General features: G+C 40.2%; 1 protein-coding gene across 1 annotated transcript; it reads left to right on the forward strand.

Moving 5' to 3' along the window:
* Positions 1 to 2,085: 2,085 nt before the first annotated feature.
* On the forward strand, positions 2,086 to 4,241 carry LOC113295682. The gene is made up of 3 exons (XM_026544007.1): positions 2,086 to 2,221; positions 3,127 to 3,758; positions 3,882 to 4,241. Exons 1-3 carry the CDS (start codon positions 2,086 to 2,088, stop codon positions 4,239 to 4,241), a joined length of 1,128 nt encoding a protein of 375 aa, XP_026399792.1.
* Positions 4,242 to 21,170: the final 16,929 nt, after the last annotated feature.

The raw sequence follows: 21,170 nt of genomic DNA on the forward strand, positions 1-21,170 counted from the left end.
TACTTGTGAAATTTTGATTCGAATTTTTACATGTTCAATCTATGCTTCCTAGATTTAAATTCATCTTCTCCTCCACCTTCTTCATCATCCTTGCAGCAAGATTCATCAACGGAATCGTATCCAGCTGAAGATCTGATCTGCTCGTGAAAAAATATTGATTCGAAGTTTTCTGTTTCAATTTATCCTTCGGAGATTGAAATTCATCTTCTCATCCATCTTCTTCATCATCCGTGCAACTATATTCATCCACTGAATCAGATATTTTACCTCCGTTTAACTGAAATTTCCATTAACAACAGAAATTTGTACTCCGTTTAACTGGATCTCTCTTTCTGAAACAAATTGGTACTGTTGATGTTTATTTGAAGATTCATATAGTTGTTTTTGATGATTGCATGTTAGTTTCATTGATTTTTTTTTCCACTTTTTGTTTTTGGTTATTGATGCAGAGATCGTGATTTATTTTAGAAGATTGATTTCATCTATTAGACAGGTACCTTTTAATTTTTGATCTATTATTTACACTTATTCTTAAATCTGCTCATAAACTTTGGTTTTATGTATATTCTGAAATGTTGAAGAATTTCATTTCGTTTTGTTGTTGATCCAAAATTAATGCTGAAATGTTTATGATTCATGTTTGTTATGTATATTTTATACACTCTACTGATTATGCCATTGATGAAAAGTAGATATTATGTTGTTGATAAACAAAACACTCTATTGAAATGTTGTTGATCCAAATTTCTGAACACAAAATGTTTGTATTTCGTTTGTTTATTTTGCAGGTAATCATTATGCATTCATTCTTGTTGATAATGTAGCCTTTATTTTATGTTTCTCACATTCTACATTGAAATTAACTTTCACGAGGGGGCGTAGCCCCAGAGTGATGTGCGACGTAATATTATATGTAGCTTAGGGTAGTTTAGACTGCTTTCTTCTTGGTTTGCATTGAAATTCATGCTTTAACTACCTCTTATTTAGATCAACTGTGATTGTTTACACATATTTATTGGATCAATTGTGACTGTTGATCAAAAACTATGATTGCTTACACAGATTTATTGGATCAACTGTGATTGTTGATCCAAAAATATGATTGTTGATTCATATTTATTGGATCAAGTGTGATTGTTGATACAAAACTGTGATTTTTGATCCATATTTATTGGATCAACTGTGACTGTTGATCCAAAACTATGATTGCTTACACAGATTTATTGGATCAACTGTGATTGTTGATCCAAAAATGTGATTGTTGATTCATATTTATTGGATCAAGTGTGATTGTTGATACAAAACTGTGATTCTTGATCCATATTTATTGGATCAACTGTGACTGTTGATCCATATTTTCTGAATACCACTATCTATTTATTTTTTATTGCAGGCCAAAGATGGTTGTTGCAGAGTTCAAATTTCGCAATCAGACCATCTCGCATCCTGTTTCAGGATCAATTACTGTCAAGGAGATGATAAGTGTGGTGAAACAAAAGTGGCCTTATGTTCCTGAAGACCTCATTCTTTTTGGTTACACTGTAGAAGGGATCTCAAATGTTATCAATCATGATTTGGATTTGAGGTTTTTCATTCACTACTGCACCTCACAAGGGATTGACTTGGTGAAGTTTGAAATCCGGTTAAGGACCTGTGTTGATTCTATTTCTTCATCTTCTGCTCCTGCTCCTGCTCCTGCTTCTTCGTCATCATCAAGTTGTATTTCAAGCGATGAGGTAGTTGAATTGGAAGACGTCACTGATGATGCGTGTTTGATTAAAAAGGTCCCGAAGAAGTCTGATGCTTGGGTCAACATCTTAACTGGAGTAGGGAAGTTGTTTGAAGGTGGTATTAAAGAAGTTAAGGATTGTGTTACAAAGTATGAAATAAATAGTGGTCGCAAATACAAATTGAAGAAGAGTGACCTTGTACGATACACTGTGGAGTGCAAGTTCAAAAAGGAGGAAAAGTCGCTGGAGGTTTCACGCCTCTCTCCTCGCCAATACAAAAGGTGTATTTCGATGCAAGAGATACATTGGAGAGCATTCATGTAGTTTAGCTTCTTCTGACCCATCAAAAGTTAGGATGAGAAAATCGTTTTTGAAGGATATATTGGCAGATGATTTACGAGCATCTAAGAAGAAGAAGACTGCTTCTGATGTTATAGATTTACTCCGAATGGAATATGGAGTTGACCTCACGTATAGTCAGGCATACCACGGTTTATAATTCACCAAGCAATTTATTTGGGGTGATGACATCAAGTCTTATTCAGATTTTGTTTGGTATAAAGATGCCATTGAACATCACAATCCTGGAAGCGTCGTGAATTTTGAGTATGATGGTGTGACTCGTCGGTTCAAAAGGTTTTTCGTGGCCTTTGAAGCTTCTATAACTGGTTTCAACAATTACTGTCGTCCGATGCTATTTATTGATTGTACCTTTCTCACTGGGAAGTTCAAAGGTGGTCTTATAGTTGCTTGCGCCAAAACTGGTAACCAAGGTGTGATTTTTAACCTTTTACTTTTTTTCATTTTGTATCCATGAATGTTTAAACTTGTTACTGTTGATTCATTATTATGCATTCATTTTCTTAATTAATGTAGCTAGGTTTCTGACATTATATATTGAATTTAACTCTCACGAGGGGGCGTAGCCCCTGAGTGAGGTGCGACGTAATAATATATGTAGCTTAGGTTAGTTTAGACTGCTTTTTTTAGGTTTGCATTGAAATACTTGCTTTTAACTACCTCTTATTGGATCAACTGTGACTGTTTATCCAAAACTATGATTGCTTGCACAGATTTTATTGGATCAACTGTGATTGTTGATCGAACTAAAATGGATCAACTTCCACTGTTTATCCAAGTAAAATGGTTTTGCATTGAAATTCATGACTGTTGGATCAACTGTGATTGTTTACACATATTTATTGGATCAACTGTGACTCTTGATCCAAAATTATGTTTGCTTACACAGATTTTATTGAATCAACTGTGATTGTTGATCCAACTAAAATGGATTAACTTCCACTGTTGATCCAATTGAAATGTATCAACTTTGTGTGTTGACACTAGTTACTGGTCACTTATTTTTGTTTCTGGTTACTTTTGTTGGTTTTTCTAGGGATCTATCCAGTTGCATTTGGAATTGTTGAAAGTGAAAATTGTGATAGTTATGAATGGTTCTTAACCAATTCGAAGGGTATTATTCGTGAAGATCGTCCACTGACCATCATATCAGATCGTGGAATTGGCCTTTTGAAGCATGTGCCTGTAGTCTTCCCAAAGGCTTTCCATTCCTACTGTTTGTACCATATGAAAGGAAATATTCCTGTTCCAAAGGGCAAGAGCAGACAAACTGCAGTCAAGTTATTCGAAGAGTGCTACACTGCATTAACAAAGGAAAAATTTTATGTTGTTGCGAAGAGTATGAGTAATCTAAAGTTGGATTCAGTGGTTGCTTGGATGATGAAGATTCCATTTGAGAATTGGGCTGCTCATGCATTTCTAGGAGAAAGGTGGGGTGAGAACACATCTAATATTGTTGAGAGTTTTAACAACGTCATTAAGCATGATAAGCCGCTTCCAGCACTTGAGCTTGTTGATGTTATTTGTGCTAAAGTGATGGAGCAGAATTACAAGAGGTTAGTGGAGTCTAACAAGTGGACTACAAGGATCACTCCTCTTATGAAAGACAGGTTTAACAGAAGGATAAACGACTGTCGTTCATACAAGTTTCGGAGAACAAGTGAGAAGGTATTTGAGATCATATCTCCAACAGGGGAGCATACTGTTGACTTGGATTCTAGAACTTGCACCTGCAAATGGTGGCAAAAACATAGCTTTCCTTAAACTCATGCAATGAAAGCAATGTTGCAGATTGGAAATGATGAACCGTACAACTACATCAGCCCTTACTATACTTCTGACTACTATAGAAGGTTGTACTCTCGACCCATTTATCCTATTCCTGACTCTGAGAAGCTACCTGGAATTAATGAAAAGGGGTATATTTTTCCTCTCATCGGTGGTCGAGAACAAGCTGGAAGACCTAAAGGTGTTAGGTATAGGGGTTCTCGTGAAAAGGTGCGAAAGAAGAGGAAGTGTGGCCAGTGTGGGATGCTGACCTTTCACAACCGTCGAACATGTCGCGGATCTCCTTTGGCTCCTCGTGCACCAACGTTTCGTAAGGAGTCTCATTCCATGATTATCAACTTCTTGAAGAGGATGTTGTTCTGAAGTTCTTGTGGTGTTTATGAACAAACTTGTTTTAGGTTTCTTACCAGTTTGGTGTTTTTTTTTCCTTTTTTGGTTTGCACTTGTTATTTAATGACATACATTCTTATATGTTGTTATGAATTCTATTGTTTTGTTTCTCAAGTATATGTCAGTTGGCAGGTTCCAGGTTTATTGATTTTACAGGTTGTTGACACTATTGTGTGGAAACATTGTTCTTGGGTTCCAACCTATTTGGATCAACAATGGTTGTTTATCCAACTTATTTGGATCAACAATGGTTTTTGACACAAAACAAACAAAAAATTGCATGGTTATATCTGTATTTTCTAGTAAAACTCCTCAGGATTTGCATACCTGTAACATTCATTCATAATCAGACCAACATAACTGGATCAACGGTGGTTGTTGACACACAAAACAAACAAAAAAATTGCATGGATCCATCTGTATTTGCTAATAAACTCCTCAAGCTATACATACCTGTAACATTCATCCATAATCAGACAGCAAATACATCCATAAATGATCAGACAAAACAAATACCTGTAACAAATAATTCATTCATAATGGTTCATAATAATTCAATCAGACCTACAATAAGATTTACTTACTAAGATAAGTATTTTTAAAACTACAGTTAGATTTTGTTTACAGACCATGAACAGACTATGACATCAAGCTCACTCTAATGGTTCAGCTAATGCTTCATCTACTGGATCAACTACTTGTTCAACTGAGTCTTGCAATTGGATTTTTTGTTGAATAGAGACGGTAGCTGAATCAGGAAGTTGTTCCGGTTTCTTCCATGAACCCAATTCTGACAAGATTCTTGCTGCAATCTTCACTCGCTTCTTGTTCAACTTCTCATCTAAGTTAGCGATTTCAGATAGGTGTTCACAGTTTCCACGCTTCACCAAATTCTTCATGTACATGCAAGTGTGCAATGCACAGTCGCATCCGTCTTGTGCTGGTACAGTGCAATGTGAGAAGCTTGTCTCGATATTACCACCTGTCTCCGGATCTCTGTGGCCCATTTCATTCAGCCACTGAGTCAGTGGTACTAACTTATGTGGATCAACAATAGTTGTTGATCCAACCTATCTGGATCAACAATAATTGTTGATCCAACTTATTTGGATCAACAATTGTTTTTGACATACAAAACAAACCAAGATTTTTATGTTACTTACATAATCATTTGTTGAGAGAATGACGTGGTTCTTGTAATCTGGTTTATGCGGCGAATCCATCTTTGCTTTCAGCAAGTTGATGTAGTAATCAACAATCTCAGCATGAATGTTTTGATTATTCAGTAGACACTGTATGTACTTCCCATTGATGACTACCTCGAAATCTTGGTTGCAGAAATAAAAACTGTAAGCTTTCTCGCTGCAAAATAAACAACAGATGAATATGTTATTAAAAAGAGCTAGCATAACCCAAAAAATAACTATGTGAACTGAGTTGTTTGACTTCGAATATGTTATTACATACCATTCAGTTGCATTCTCAAAGAATGGCTCGATGACTTCTCTTTCGTTGTCATTGAATTTTTTCCACAACTTTAGTTTTTTTGGCTTCATCAGTTTTGTGGGTTCCGCTGGTGTGTTGTCAATTTGACTGTCGAGAGTGTCGAGTCAATTGTTTCAATTTGCTTCTGCTTCTTTTTTCCTTTTCCACCTTTCCTTTGTCCCCTTTTACACTTAGCTGTAGGTGTTCGACTTCGAATTTTATACGGATTTCTCTTCGTCCTTTCTCCCTTATTCACCCGTTTCACAAGAGAACTGACCTGCGGTTTTTCTGATGCTTTTGTACCATCGGATTGTTCCTCTAATTCGGTTTCCTCTTCAGTTTGCTCCTCAACTGCATCCAAATTAAACAATTTCTTCAATCCTGCGCGTATTGCAGCTCCTTGTGTATTGTCATCCTCTTCACTTTGCTCTTCAACCTCTTCACTTTGCTTTTCAACCTCTTCTGCTTGTTGTGTTGCCTCACGATCTACCTCATCCATTATTGCACTGAAACTCGGTTGTGAGGGAGCTGTTTGCACATTAGCAGCAATTTCATCAGGTTTTATTATTGAAAGTGGAGGAGTGTCAAACACAATCAGATCCGTTGGTATGTCATCATTCTTCTTCTAAACAGACGGACTCTTCTCTTCCATTTGTATGTCACCTTTCTCTTCTACTATTCCAGTAGATATTGAAATGTTTTCCACCACCGAATCGAGCTCTGCAACATTTTCGACAATTGTATTGAGCTCTAAGTCATCAGCTTTCTTTACTTCTCTTCCTGCATGAAATCCTTTTTTCCAACTCTCCTTATTTTTTCTACTTGTTTGTTTTTCCGAATACGTCATTCCACTTTGAAAACCCTTTTGAAAAAACTTATCTTGAGTTCCAAAACTGTCTTGAGTTCCTAAAGTACTTTGAGTTCCCAATGTACTTTGAGTTCCATCTTCAGTTCCCAACGAATCGTTCATTTTTTGAGTGTCTTCATTGTTCACAGCCGCAGAATCATCTACTTCCATGTCTACTCTAGTTTCATTCCCATCTGTTGGTTGATCATTTTCCGCAGAGTTCATTTCATCTTGATTACCTTTTCCATATGATTCGCCTTTTTGTTGTTGTGTGAACAAATCTTCGAATTCCAAACATTCAAATTCTTTCCCTGTATACACTGGTTTATTTTTATTCAGTGATTCCTGAAAAATCCTTTCTTCTTCATGCCATTTCTTTATGTTCTTGTCAATATCAGCAAGTCGCTCCGGTTCTCCAGCTTGCAACTGTAGTTTTTCCTTGTTCCTCTCATACATCTCTCTCAAGAATATCGTGTTGTGGACAAACATTTTGATTTGAGCCTTGTCCATGTAATGAATCTCATGCCTGTCACAATCAAGAAGAATGTTTTCTTCCTCTAGTTCCTTTATCTTTTTCCTATCTTGTTCCAGTTCTATTGCAGGTGTTGATATGTCAATTAAATAGTTCTCCTCAGCAGACACTGGATCAAGAAAGTCTTGATGAAACTGCGAAGCATGATCAGCACAAATCAAAATATTGTAGACACTAAAACTGGATCAACATTGGTTGTTGATCCCATTCACATGGATCAACTTCCATTGTTGATCCACAAAAAACTGACAGTAAAACTGGATCAACATTGGCTGTTGATCCCATTCACATGGATCAACATCCATTCTTGATCCACAAAAAAATGATACTAAAATTGGATCAACATTGGATGTTGATCTCATTCACATGGATCAACTTTCATTATTGATCCACACACAAAATGGTACATTTGTAATAGTAAAGATAAATATAGTAAAAATTGGATCAACTTCCTTTGTTGATCCACAAAAAAAATGATACATTTGTAATAGTAAAGATAAATATAGTAAAAAAAATTACCGTCTTGCGAAACCAAGTCATATCGATTTCCTTCTTGTTGACTTCCTTACTAAAATCAGCTACAAGCTGCTTGCACAATGTGTTCTGGTCCCATCGTAGGAATCTCGGAGTTGCATTTTCAAAATTCTTCCTTTTGTCGATGTAGCTTTTGGTACGTTCACAGAACCAACACTGCATAGTATAAACAACAATGTTAGTTTTTATCCAATAGTATGCATTTCACTCTCTACAACAATACACAAGTATGCATTTCACTCTCTACAACAATACACATTTCACTTTTACAGAATTAACGATTTTTCTTACCACTAGGAGAGTTGTGCAGCCACCGATAGCTAACTGTGTATCCTTCTTGTTTGCCAGGTTCGAAATCAAACATTCCACAACATGATCCGGCCATGAAACTTTGTCCATCAGTAATAAATGAGGCAACCATTTCTTTGGGAAGGCTGTCATACCAGTATTTGGGAAAAATAAAACCGTGCATAACCACATACCTAAAAGTCTTACAAAATGCACCGGATCATACTCATCTTCTGCTGCATTTTTCAGTTTGCTTACAACCTCGTTCTTCATTATTGCGTCTGGACAATCTTTTGGTTTTTCTGGTCTGAACTTTGTATTTAAGAATTCGCTGTAGTCAATTCCTTTCTTCGGGTGCAGTTGCTGCTTCAATTCTTCACTCTCTATCAGTCTTCTCATCTTGAATATCAAAGCGAAATCTCTTGCTTCCAGAAAGCATTCTTCGTTTTCTCCAAATTTGAACTTTCTGGTTATTGGATCAAATGCACTCATCAGCAGCTGCATTGCAAGATTAATCTTGTTCATCCATTTACCAATCATTCTCTTGTCTATTACACAAAATGGGCTGATTAAGTCCCAATATGGAGATTCCTTCAGTGCTTTTGCATGTATCGGTTTCTTTTTGTTATTTGCATCTTCTACTTTAAATTTTTTGCATAGAAAATTCCCCATATCAGCCAATAGTTGGAGACCTCCTTTGATTCTTTTTTTATTTGCTCTCGACTTGCTTGCATACATGAAACTCGAATCATTTTCACTTTCATTTTGCATTTTTGACAATAATCTTTTGTTTTCTCACATTCTACCCATAATATATTTTCACGAGGGGGCGTATCCCCCGAGTGAGGTGCGACGTATAAATATGTGTAATCACAGTTCATGCTTTTAACTACCTCTTATTGGATCAAATGTGATATTTTACACAGATTTATTGGATCAACTGTGGTTGTTTACACATATTTATTGGATCAACTGTGACTGTTGATCCAAAACTATGATTGATTACACATATTTATTGTATCAACTGTAATGTTGATCCAAAACTATGGTTGCTTACACATATTATTTCATTAAATAATCAATGTTTTTACCTTTGAGTTGTGCCTCTGGTTTGCTCTCCTCTTGATTCTCTTCATCTGAATTTTGTTGCTCTTCTTCATCGGATTCTGATTCTGATTCTTCTGATTCTACCTTCTTGGTTTTCAGCTTTTGTTGTGGTTTTGCTCTCGACCTTGAACCGCCTACATACATGAAGATCAATCATTGTGTTTTCAATATTTCAAACAACATAGTTAGATATATATACCAGCACACATATCATTTTGCTTTCGGCCTATTGTTGTAAAAAATATTACAATCTATTTTTTTACCTTTTACTACTTTCTTCAGTTTGCCCTTTTCTGCTACTTTTATGTCTTCTTCCGCCTCTTGATCATCTGAATCTTCTTGCCCTTCTTCTTCTTCTTCTTCGGATTCTGATTCCGATTCTTTTTGTTCTTTCTCAATTACCTTCTTGCTTTTCACATTTTGTTGTGTCTTTGCTTTCGCCCTTGACTTGCCTGCATACATAAAGCTCAATCATTTACATATTGTTTTCGATATTTTAAACAACATTGTTATATATAGGGTACAATCTATGTTATATCAGCACAAATATTACAATTTATGTTTTTACCTTTGACGACTTTCTTCGGTTTGCTCTTTTCTGCTTCTTCTTCAGATTTATCTTCCTCTTCTTCAGAATCTTGATCATCTGATTTTTCTTGTGCTTCTTCTTCTTCGGATTCTGATTCCGATTGTTCTGGTTCTTTCTCAGCTTTGTTCTTTTGTTTCACATTTCGTTCTTCATTTGTATTCTTGTTCTTCCTCTTTCTGGTTGGATCTTCTTCAATTTTCTTCTTGGTCTTCACATTTTGTTTTGGTTCTTTAGCTTGCCTAATCTCTTGCGTGCCCTTCTCATTTTGATTCTTCTTTAATATCCTTGGCGATCTTCTATGCATTATGTCTTCTCAACCTGAGTTCAACAATTATTATAGTTAGCATTCATATTTTCATAGTAGAACAGTAGAACAAATTGCATACAATGGATCAACTACTATTGTTTATCCTATTTTTATTTGGATCAACTGCAGTTGTTTATCCCCTAAATTGGATCAACTTCTATTGTTGATCCCTTTTTTTTTGGATCAACTACTGTTGTCGATACAAAAAAAAATCTAAAAATCCTTCATAAACACATAAACAGTAAAACAAATTTGTATACCATGGATTAACTTGTACTGTTGATCCAATTTTTATTTGGATTAACTGTTGTTGTTTATCCCCTATATTGGATCAACTTCCACTGTTGATCCAATTTTTTTTTGGATCAACAACTGTTGTTGATCCCTTAAATTGAACAAAAATAGCTAAATCAACCAAACATCCAGAACCACATTTTTCAAACACTTACCAGTTGAACAAATTTGCATCTGAGCAAAATAATACCAAAAATTTAAAGATAAATATCAACATAACTATCAAACATTCAAAATCTTCAAATTATGCTTGTTAGTCACATACAAAATACTCAGATTTGACGAGAAATCATTTCCTTCCAAGAACACTAACCAAAACTCAAAACTCAAAACTAACTAAACAAGACCAAAATCAAACCTAATTAGTAAATCGCAGTTTGATAATCTGCCAAATACTAACATATAATCATTACATTAACAAAATCAAGACCAAAACATACATGCATCAATTAAATCTGGCATCAGAAAATTAGGGTTTTACCTGTTCAATTTTGAAATCTTCAAATCGTTCAAATAGGTTTTCTGATGATGGAACGTTGATGATGAAACGTTGACGATGAAACGAAAGTGAAATCGGTTATGTTTTCTGATGAAACCTAATTTATACGGTTGATTTTCAATTTCTTTCCCAGTTTCTTTTTCAGTTTCCTTTGTAGATCGTGGTCTGTTGATTATCAGAGAGAAAGAAACGAAGTTGATTTTCAGTTTCAACGGCTAGTCTATCGATTTCTCTGCAACGGCTAGTGAATTAATGGCAGATCGTGAGTGACTGCGGAGGAGTGAGTGAGAGAAGACGGGGAACCAGAGAAACTGAAAATGAAAATGAAGTTTTAATGTGTCGGATCTAGTATAACATGGAATATATAGGTGGGGCATTTTAGTAATCTAATAAATCCGGTTTTTAATTCCTGAAATTGGTAGAGATAAATTTATTTTAGGGGAGGATATATTTGTTGGCTTCTAAAAGTAGGGACATATAAATAATGTACCCTACAGGCAAGCCCTGATTTGGCCGATCACCCCATGTGGAAGAGTGGTGGACGGTGATCGTGGTGATGCCTCACTGGTTTCCTAACTCCTGTCTTAGGTTGTCCGTCCAAGCTGGCGAAGTTGGAAGGACGAGATGACTTGCGACCCACATCTGCGACCGCCATATTAGGGTTTATGAGGTGCGTAAGTACCTTCTTTCAGCTTGGTCGAATCCATAAATGGGATATTTTTTTGGCAAGACCGACCGGGCATGCGTGTAGACGGCTTGCCGGTGTACACGACCGTACCTCACTTTCCCATGGAGATGTGATCTAAGCCACTCGATTTGTCCGGTAAAGTTGAGTGGTTGAGATCGGTTTGCAACTGGAACCGCGCGACCATGCCTAGTTTGGGCGTACGAATCGAGGCATCTATCTATGGTCGGCCTTGGACGATTGGTCACGCATGTAGACTGGCCCACGACGATTGTGTTGACATGCTTGGGACCCTTTGAGTCTACATCTACACCCTCCATCTATGCCTGCGAAGATGGATGGTCGCGACTGATTTGCGACACATGTGATATGCCGCAAACCCTAATTAGGGTTTCATGTCCGCGCTACTTTGGATGGACAAATTGGTAAGCTACGCTCCTCTTTTGGGGAGGCCGACCATGTGGGGCCCACATTGGGCCGGTGGTGAACATGCCAATACCTGCCTGACGGCTATGGGTCTGATCTAAGCCATCCAAACATGCTGGTGAGGTTGGATGGTCGTGATCAATTTAAGACCTTTAGTGGAATTTCCTGCGAACCTTAAAGCATAACGCCGGCCGAACTTTGGGCGAGCGTTTGCTTCTCCCTGGCTAGGTCGTGAGGTGGTCGATTATGCAGGCGTGAAGGGGGTCCGCCGGTGTGCAGGACAACGCTTGTCCAACCAGCCATGGGACGATCTATGCCGTCCAACCATGCCGGTGAAGTTGGACGACCGCGATATAATTGAGACCGACATTGGCAGTCTTGTGCGTACATGTTTTCCAAGATGCTCCATACCAGCCCAACCATCCTACTCTAGGCTGGTGTTCGGTGGTTGTTTGGGAGGCGTGGTATGTATTCGACCGACCAAGGCATAAACGGGCCCGCTGGTGGTCATTAAGATGGTATCTTGATCCTGTTGAGGATCGTCTAGGCTGGTTAAATCATGCGGACAACTTGCGTGGTCGTGATTGTTTCTTTGACTGTCAGTCCAGATTCAAATATGCTCAATCGGGCTAGTATAACACACCGAGAGATGTATGCTCAATCGGGCTAGTATAACACACCGAGAGATGTGGCTTGTACGGGTATTTCGTGCATGCCTCACTATTAACACTTGGAGATTCGTGTTACTCTGCTGAGAGCAACACTCATTCGTCATGCCGCACTAATAATGAGAGTTCTGCGGGAATAAAACATGAAATACAAGGCTAGTCATTCATTAATTTATAATGATGTAAATTCACAGGGTATATGGGATCGTTGCTACATGCTCCAACCTGGATGACTTTTGTGTATTTAATTCACAGAATACTGGGATGTTGCCACATGCTCCATTCTAGGTGAATTAGTAAGGTGAAGAAGTATTCATTACTTCTCAGTGGATTTATCCTTTGCAGGATGTCAGCGCATAAATTTGGTTTTACAATTTTAGCCCTGAACTAAAATCCACCATCAACATTAAGTCCCCTTCCTAGCATATAATGGTTGCATCATTGTGGGGTAGGCATGAGATGGTGACATATACAGATAAAACTTATGAGACAAAGTTAGATGTTACCAGGAGAGACGGGTCGTCCTGTCCTTGGAGCATGTCACGTTCAAGAGGCGTCTAGGAAAGCGTTCCCCTAGAATGATGTCAGTCTTTCCTACTTCGATCGACCTTGCTATGCCTGCTTTGGTCGAGAGCCTGCTTCGTACTTTCTCTGCTCGAATGTGGGGCTGATGTGCCTGCTCGACGGACTGCTGCGCCCGCTTCGCTCGATCGTGGGACTCATCATGTGCCTGCTTGATCGAACGTGGGCTTGTTATGCCTGCTTCGGTTAAACATGGGTCCACTGCGTGCCTGCTTTGGTCGAATGTGGGACCCGATGTAAGCATGCTTGCTTCGAACATGGGCAGATGTGCATGTTTCGATCAAACACGGGTCCACCGTGTAGATGTTTCAAACGTCAGCCTTATCTTGTGCCTGCTTTGCCAGTACAGTTGATGTGCTTGATCGAGTGTCATCCTTGCTACTTAGACTAAACACCGACCCAACTATCTTGACCAAACACTGGCATTGCTGCCTGCTCGAACGTGGGACCCACCGCGTGCTTGCTTTGCTCAAAAATGAACCATGTGTGCTCAAATGTGAATGTGGGTCCTGCGGAGAACGTTGAAGCATCTTCTGGAGCGAGAAGGTCCTGGAGATCGTTGAACCATCTTCTGGAGCGAGCAAGTCCTGAAGAGCGTTGAAGCAGCTTCTGAAGCGAATGTGTAGGTGGCTCCTGGAGAGAGCATTGAAGCAGGATTCTGAAGCGAACATGGGTCCCGGAAAGAGCGTTGAGGCGGCTCTTGAATAGACCATTGAAGAAGCTTCTGCTGGAGGGAGCGTTGAAATGGCTTCCTCTTTAGTTTGATTTACCCTTGCGAATTCCATGCTTCTTGATTGACCATCTCTCTCGTGTTGAAGAAGTTCTAGACTGACGGTAAAGGAACTTCATGCTAATTAAGCCTCAGTCCCCAAGCGTGGTTTACATGGTTCTATCTCTGTTCGTAGTGGTTGTTGCCATGGTGAAGCTCGGGCACTGGTATCAACAAACGAACAACGGTTCTTAGCTGCGGCTGTGATCAGAAGAGACTGACAGGAAGAGGCGTGACAGCTACGGGCACGAACTTGGCGGTGTCTCGTTATTAGAGCGAGAAGCATGATGGAACCGATACCTTCTTGATGTTGCATCTGGAATGAAAAAGAGGGAGACAATCCCCTGCCCACGAGTATCCACTGAGCCTTCGACTTGATAGATGTTATCACGCTGGTTTCATGAGGCCGTCTTTACTACGTTGCGTTTCATAGAATCAGGAATATCACTGATCTTTGAAAGTACGTCTGTTCTCTTGAGTGTATACTCGTATTTGAACATCTTGGAATCATAATGATAGCGTGCTTGCATCCATGTTTGAGATGGAAAACACGCTAAGAAGTCCCCAGTCACACTCCTTTGGTAACGCAATTACTTCTTCTACAGGAGACGAAATTCTGAAAGCGTCTCTTAATGTTTCTGCCGTCACCTTGGACGTTGTTTCATCATTGTGGCAGTCGTGTATGCGGTACTGGAGTTGGAGTTGGCGCGCAGGATGTTGTATCTCGGTGGTTTTCCTCTTACTTCTTCAGCGAAACTGGTAGCAGGGCAGATGTTGTTGCAGATGAGCGTTCAACATCTCCAGAGGATGACCAAAAGCGCAGATTCTCCAACATAGCACGATAGACATGCACCATCGTCTGATAAAGTGACTCTCCCGGATCTTGATGGACATGACGCGTGTGCATCGTTATCTTCTTGGGGCTGCTCCCTTGAGATATCGGCTCCAGTGGAAGATTGCCGTCATAGAGCATTGATACGTTGCATCGGCATTCTTTAAACCAAATGGCAGTACAGTATAATAAAATTTCCGAGAGGAGTTCGAAAAGCTATCTTACTTGCGTCATGCTCGTACATCCTTATCTGGTTGTAGCCGCTACATCCATCCATGGAGGAGAACATGTCGTGTCCACTGGTTGCATCTACTAACATGTCGATGTTAGGTAGAGGAGAATCGTTTTTGGGGCAGTATCTGTTCAAGTCCATGCAGCACCTTATCTGTCCATTTTCCTCGTGTCTGAACTGCGACTCCAAATGAATATATCCTGGTACTCTTTGAGAAGTTCCACGAGCTTCGTGCGTTCATTCGTACACAAGGTTGAGCTGATGGAGGTAGGCCTAGGAGATTCCTCAACGATTTCAATTTCATCAGTTGTGGAGTTGGTTCCATCTTGCAGTTGTTGTGGATCATCTAGCACTTCTTCTTGTGGTTGTTGTAGCATTCTATTGGGTGGAGAGACTGGGTAATAGTCTCCCCTGTTAATTGATAATAGCAGCATCGGTATACCGTTTTCCCTTTCTAGTCACGACTCGCCAAAAAAGTTTGTTCCCTCTGGGTGTGAACATGGGTTTCGGCTTCACTGTATGAAGAAGAATGTTTCTTCAGCAAAGATGCGTCGTGGGGCTTAGATCTCAATGATGCGAGTCGGTCCTCCTCCTGGATTGACGCCCATGTGGGGAGTGGGATGTAATGGACCTTTTCTGATTCTTCCTGCGGAGCTTCCCTCAGTTCGAACAGTTCTACTCTGCATATTGGTGCATATGGAGAAAATGATGTAGGAATACGAACGACTTCTTCATTCAACATAGTCTTCAGGCACTGGTGATATGTTGAAGGGACGATCCTATTGTCATGAAGCCATGGTCTCTCTAGTATCATATGGTAGTCCGGTTCCTTCTCTATGACTTCGAATTTCACTTTTGACTGAACGGGTCCTACTGATAAATTCGAATTGACATACCCGTATGTGCTAGTCTGGTTTCCTTCAAAGTTTGTCATTGTGGTAGGCTTCTGTACGATCTTGCATGGGCGTATCTTGGTTGTCCTAAGATTCTTGAGAGTAATCACATTCGAAGACGCTCCTGTGTCGATAAGGCCCTCTTGAACTCTGAATCCTTCATGCGTGCGGTAACATGTAGGGCACGGTTGTGACCTTCCTCTGGTTGATTGCAGCAAATTCTCCGCCCGCTGATTCTTCGAGAGGTGTAAAAGTTCGCATAAACTTTCCACTAGAGAAGACGCTTCCTGATCCACCGACCTATGGTTCATAGTGAAACTATTGACTTGAGGGGGATCGTCGTGAGGATCAGTCCCCAGTGTAGGAGTCTCCATGACAGGACCGCTCATATCTGATGTCATCTTGATGAGGAGATGTCGTTTATCGCTTCTTTGATCAGGTCCATGTAGGTTGAAGTACCTGCTCCGGGTGCGTTGAATGCGTTCCTTGTTGGCTCCTGGGGATGTCTTGGCTCTTGTGGCAACCGATCAGTTAATATCTTGAGAAAAGTGAGTACCTCTTTCTGAGTTGCATCTATGTCCGCATGTGCCTTAACAAGGACTTCTTGTATCTCCATAAAATACACCATAGTAATAGGGGGTTGTCCTCCTTTGGCTCCTCCGGCCCCTCGTCCTGAGGCAGGAGTGATAGTTTCCCTGGTAACGGACGGAGGCGTTATACTCGATGAGACGCCGGGATTTGCATCTGCTCTGGCTCTGGTGATAGGAGATGTCACACCCAATGGAATACCTCATCCTGCTCCGCTTGTGCTGGTGGTAGAGGACGTAATTCCACGAGATACATTTATTGCATTGACATGTAACACCACCAATCGGGATATCAACGCCGAGAGTTTTGTCGGTGCTGGCTCTATCGGGATTGGTTGCTGATTCAGACCTAAGATCCACCATTTTGCAATATGAACAAATTGAAATGAAATTGAAAATTCATTTTGCAACCGAGAGATTAATCTCCCACTGTGGTCGCCAATTGTCTATGGGTGAAAACTATTTCAGCCAGTTTTGGTAATTTGGGGTATGTGGATGAGAAATGAATCTAAACCCTAAACAAATGCACTGCACGGGAGTGCTTGTGATTCGAGAAATCAATCTGTACAATTCTGTCCTAAAGCAAGAAATGGCCGTTCCAGACTTCCTTCGGTCACAAAGTGAAGGAGATGGGGTTGATCTTAGGGAGGGAAGCGAAGAAGGTGTTGATATTGTGAAGGTGTTGGCTATGTATGACTTGTATCAGAAAGCTGAACTGGCTTGCAGAATGTAAGCTATCAGTTCTGGTGTTGGAATACGTTGTATCCACACTTGATTTCTGTTTCGTCCCTTGTTTTTGGAAATAGAAAGGATAACCTATTTATACAAGTCATTGAGCCTAACCCATGTCTCTCATGGGAAGTGGAGGAAGTGGAGTGATGGAGTAGTGGAGTTGTATGTTAGTGTCACACGACCAGTATTGCCCACTTCTCCCATCATCACTAACCGTCCATGTCTTCCTGATACGTTCTTGTAATGGAGCGTTGCACGCTGCACGCTGTAAACCGCCAGACCAATACCCCAGTATGTATCCCCCAGTTTTTGACATGCTTGATGTCTCGAATGTGTGGATGTGGGATCCACAGAAAGTAGCATGTGATGCTAGATTAAATAACTAAGTTATTTAGGAAGTCGATATTTATGAAATATCGTGTGTATTCTATGCAGGTAATGCATCGAATATATTCAACATGTATGAAGCATCGTTGTTTTAAGGCTTAACGGAGTAAGTCACGAATTTAAGCGTCTTAAAATAGCATCACGTCCAGCCATCTTCGAGTGATCGTTTGGAGGCTATATAGGCAAACCCTGATTTGTCCGATCACCCCATGTGGAAGAGTGGGGGACGCTGATCGTGGTGATGCCTCACTAGTTGCCTAACTCCTGTCTTAGGCTGTCCATCTAAGCTGGCGAAGTTGGACGAACGAGATGACTTGCGACCCACATCTGCGACCGTCAGATTAGGGTTTAGGAGGTGCGCAAGTACCTTCTTTCAGCTTGGTCGAATCCATGCATGGGAGATGTTTTTGGCAAGACCGTCCGGGCATGCGTGTAGACGGCTTGCCGGTGTACACGTCCGTACCTCACTGTCCCATGGAGATGTGATCTAAGCCACTCGATTTGTCCGGCAAAGTTGAGTGGTTGAGATCGGTTTACAATTGGAACCGCGTAACCATGCCTAGTTTGGGTGCACGAATCAAGGCATCTAGCCATGGTCGTCCTTGGACGATTGGTCACACATGTAGACTGGCCCACGGCGATTGTGTTGACATGCTTGGGACCCTTTGAGTCTACATCTACACCCTCCATCTATGCCTGCGAAGATGGATGGTCGCGACTGATTTGCGACGCATGCGATATGCCGCAAACCCTAATTAGGGTTTCATGTCCGCGCTACTTTGGTTGGACGAATTAGCAAGCTACGCTCCTCTTTTAGGGAGGCCGACCATGTGGGGCCCACATTGGGCCGGTGGTGAACATGCCAATACCTTCCTGGCGACTATAGGTCTGATCTAAGCCATCCAAACATGCTGGTGAGGTTGGATGGTCGTGATCAATTTAAGACCTTTAGTGGAATTTCCTGCGACCCTTAAAGCATCACGCCGGCCGAACTTTGGGCGAGCGTTTGCTTCTCCCTGGCTAGGGCGTGAGGTGGTCGATTATGCAGGCGTGAAGGGGGTCCGCCGGTGTGCAGGACAACGCTTGTCCAACCGACCATGGGACGATCTATGTCGTCCAACCATGCCGGTGAAGTTGGACGGCCGCGATCTGTTTGAGACCGACATTGGAAGTCTTGTGCGTACATGTTTTCCAAGCTGCTCCGTACCAGCCCAACCATCCTACTCTAGGTTGGTGTTCGGTGGTTGTTTGGGAGGCGTGGTATGTATTCGACCGACCAGCGCATAAACGGTCACGTTGGTGGTCATTAAGATGGTATCCTGCTCCTGCTGAGGATCGTCTAGGCTAGTTAAATCATGCGGCCAACTTGTGTGGTCGTGATTGTTTCTGAGACTGTCAGTCCAGTTTCAAATATGCTCAATCGGGCTAGTATAACACACCGAGAGATGTATGCTCAATCGGGCTGGTATAACACACCGAGAGATGTGGCCTGTACGGGTATTTCGTTCATGCCTCACTATTAACACTTGGAGATTCGTGTTACTCTGCTGAGAGAAACACTAGTCGTCATGCCGCACTAATAATGAGAGTTCTGTGGGAACAGCACATGAAATACAAGGATAGGCGTGCATTAATTATTAATGTTGTAAATTCACAGGGTATATGTGATTGTTGCTACATGCTCCAACCTGGATGACTTTTGTGTATTTAATTCACAGAATACTGGGATTGTTGCCACATGCTCCATTCTAGGTGAATTAGTAAAGTGAAGAAGTATTCATTAGTTACCAGTGGCTTTATCCTTTGCAGGATGTCAGCGCATAAATTTGGTTTTACAATTTTATCCCTGAACTAAAATCCACCATCAACAAAAGAGCATAGTGCCTCTTTAGTGAATCCATTCATTTCAAACAAAGGCCGCAATCTTGTTTAAAAAAAAAAAGATTACAGTGATGGATCTGATAAGAACTTAATAGTTCTTACCCACGGCCAGCAGAGTAGACTTTAAAAGAACACAGAAACTTAGAACAAACTTATAATTCTCATAAATAATCAAACTAATAACACTAGACCTTCTTATATAGGCCACTGAACTATAAAATTAAGGAAAGGTAACCTAGAAAGGAAACTATTTCTATAACTAGGAATCTAAAATAAAATTCTTAAAACAGAACAATTTTCAAAAATAAACTAATGCCTAAAACAAGAGAATTTAGGGATTTCTAACCTTAACCCTAGTTTTAATTAAGAATTCTAAGTAATTGGGGATTTCTTATCATTCCCTCCCCCTTAAGATTTTCCTTGACCTCAAGGATCAGTTCAACCATGGAGATTACTGGATCAACCTCATCTTCTTCTTCTGGTAGATTATCCCCAACAGATGTGTTAGGAAACAAAGCCTTCTTCAGAAACGATACATGAAATACCGAATGTATCTTTGACTCCTTAGGCAAGTCCAATCGATAAGCCACAGGTCCTATAGGCTCCAAAATCTTATAAGGTCCAAAATATCGTGGAGATAATTTTTGGTTCTTCCTTTGCACATTAGAATTTTGCCGATATGGCTGCAACTTCAGATACACATAATCCCCAACTTGATATACAACGTCCGGACGTCCTTCATCTGCCCTTAGCTTCATTTTATTCTGCACCACTTGAAGTTGATTCTTAAGCATTGATAAAACTTCATTCCTCTTGGTTATTGCCTCATCCAAAGTTGTGGTTTTCTCTTCTCCTGGTAATAAGTTGCTAATACCGGAGGAGGAATGCCATACAAAGCCTCAAACGGTGTAGTATTAGTGGAAGTATGATAGGATGTATTATACCAATACTCTGCACATGGTAACCAAGATGACCATCCTTTTGGTTTATTTCCAGCGAAACACCGTAAGTAACCTTCCAAACATTTGTTAACCACTTCAGTTTGACCGTCGGTTTGCGGATGATAGGAGGAACTCATTCTTAATTGAGTTCCATGTAGGCGAAACAAATCTTGCCAAAAATTACTTGTAAATATAGCATCCCTATCAAAAACTATAGATTGAGGAAATCCATGAAGTTTTATGATTGTTTCTAAAAACTTCTGGGCTACCGATGTGGCTGTATATGGATGTTTTAATGCAAGAAAATGGGCATATTTAGTTAGTCGATCCACCACTACAAGAATCACAGTTTTCCCTTTAGACTTTGGCAACCCTTCAACAAAATCCATGGATATATTTGTCCATACTTTAGTAGGATTCGACAATGGTTGAAGATATCCTGCTGGAGAAAGAGTACTATATTTATTCCTTTGGCAAACATCACAACAAGCAATGTAGTCTCTCACCTCTTTATGCATTCTAGACCAGTAGAACAACTTAGATAAACGTTTTATTGTCTTCAAATATCCAACATGACCAGAAATTGGAGAGTCATGAAACTCAGCTAGTAGTAGTGCCTTGGACCTTGAAGTAAGACTTATTACTAGTTGATGTTGTTTATAGTAAACTAAACCATCCCGTACGGTAAAGTTATTCTTGCCGAAGAAGGCTGACTCACTTTAAGGATGAAATCTGTGATCCACGGATTTGTTTTTAGTTCGTCCAATAGGTCTTCCATCCAAGCACAACTAACATAAGTTACGGA

This window comes from Papaver somniferum, chromosome 7 (genome assembly GCF_003573695.1).
Source record: "Papaver somniferum cultivar HN1 chromosome 7, ASM357369v1, whole genome shotgun sequence".
Classification (NCBI taxonomy): Eukaryota; Viridiplantae; Streptophyta; class Magnoliopsida; order Ranunculales; family Papaveraceae; genus Papaver; species Papaver somniferum.

Bases quoted from the DNA above. Each gene is read 5' to 3' on its own strand.
- LOC113295682 (XM_026544007.1), top strand. From the start codon at position 2,086: ATGAGAAAATCGTTTTTGAAGGATATATTGGCAGATGATTTACGAGCA. The intron at 2,222-3,126 runs GTTTATAATTCA...TGGTTTTTCTAG, and splicing joins GTATAGTCAGGCATACCACG to GGATCTATCCAGTTGCATTT. The intron at 3,759-3,881 runs GTATTTGAGATC...GCAATGTTGCAG, and splicing joins TTCGGAGAACAAGTGAGAAG to ATTGGAAATGATGAACCGTA.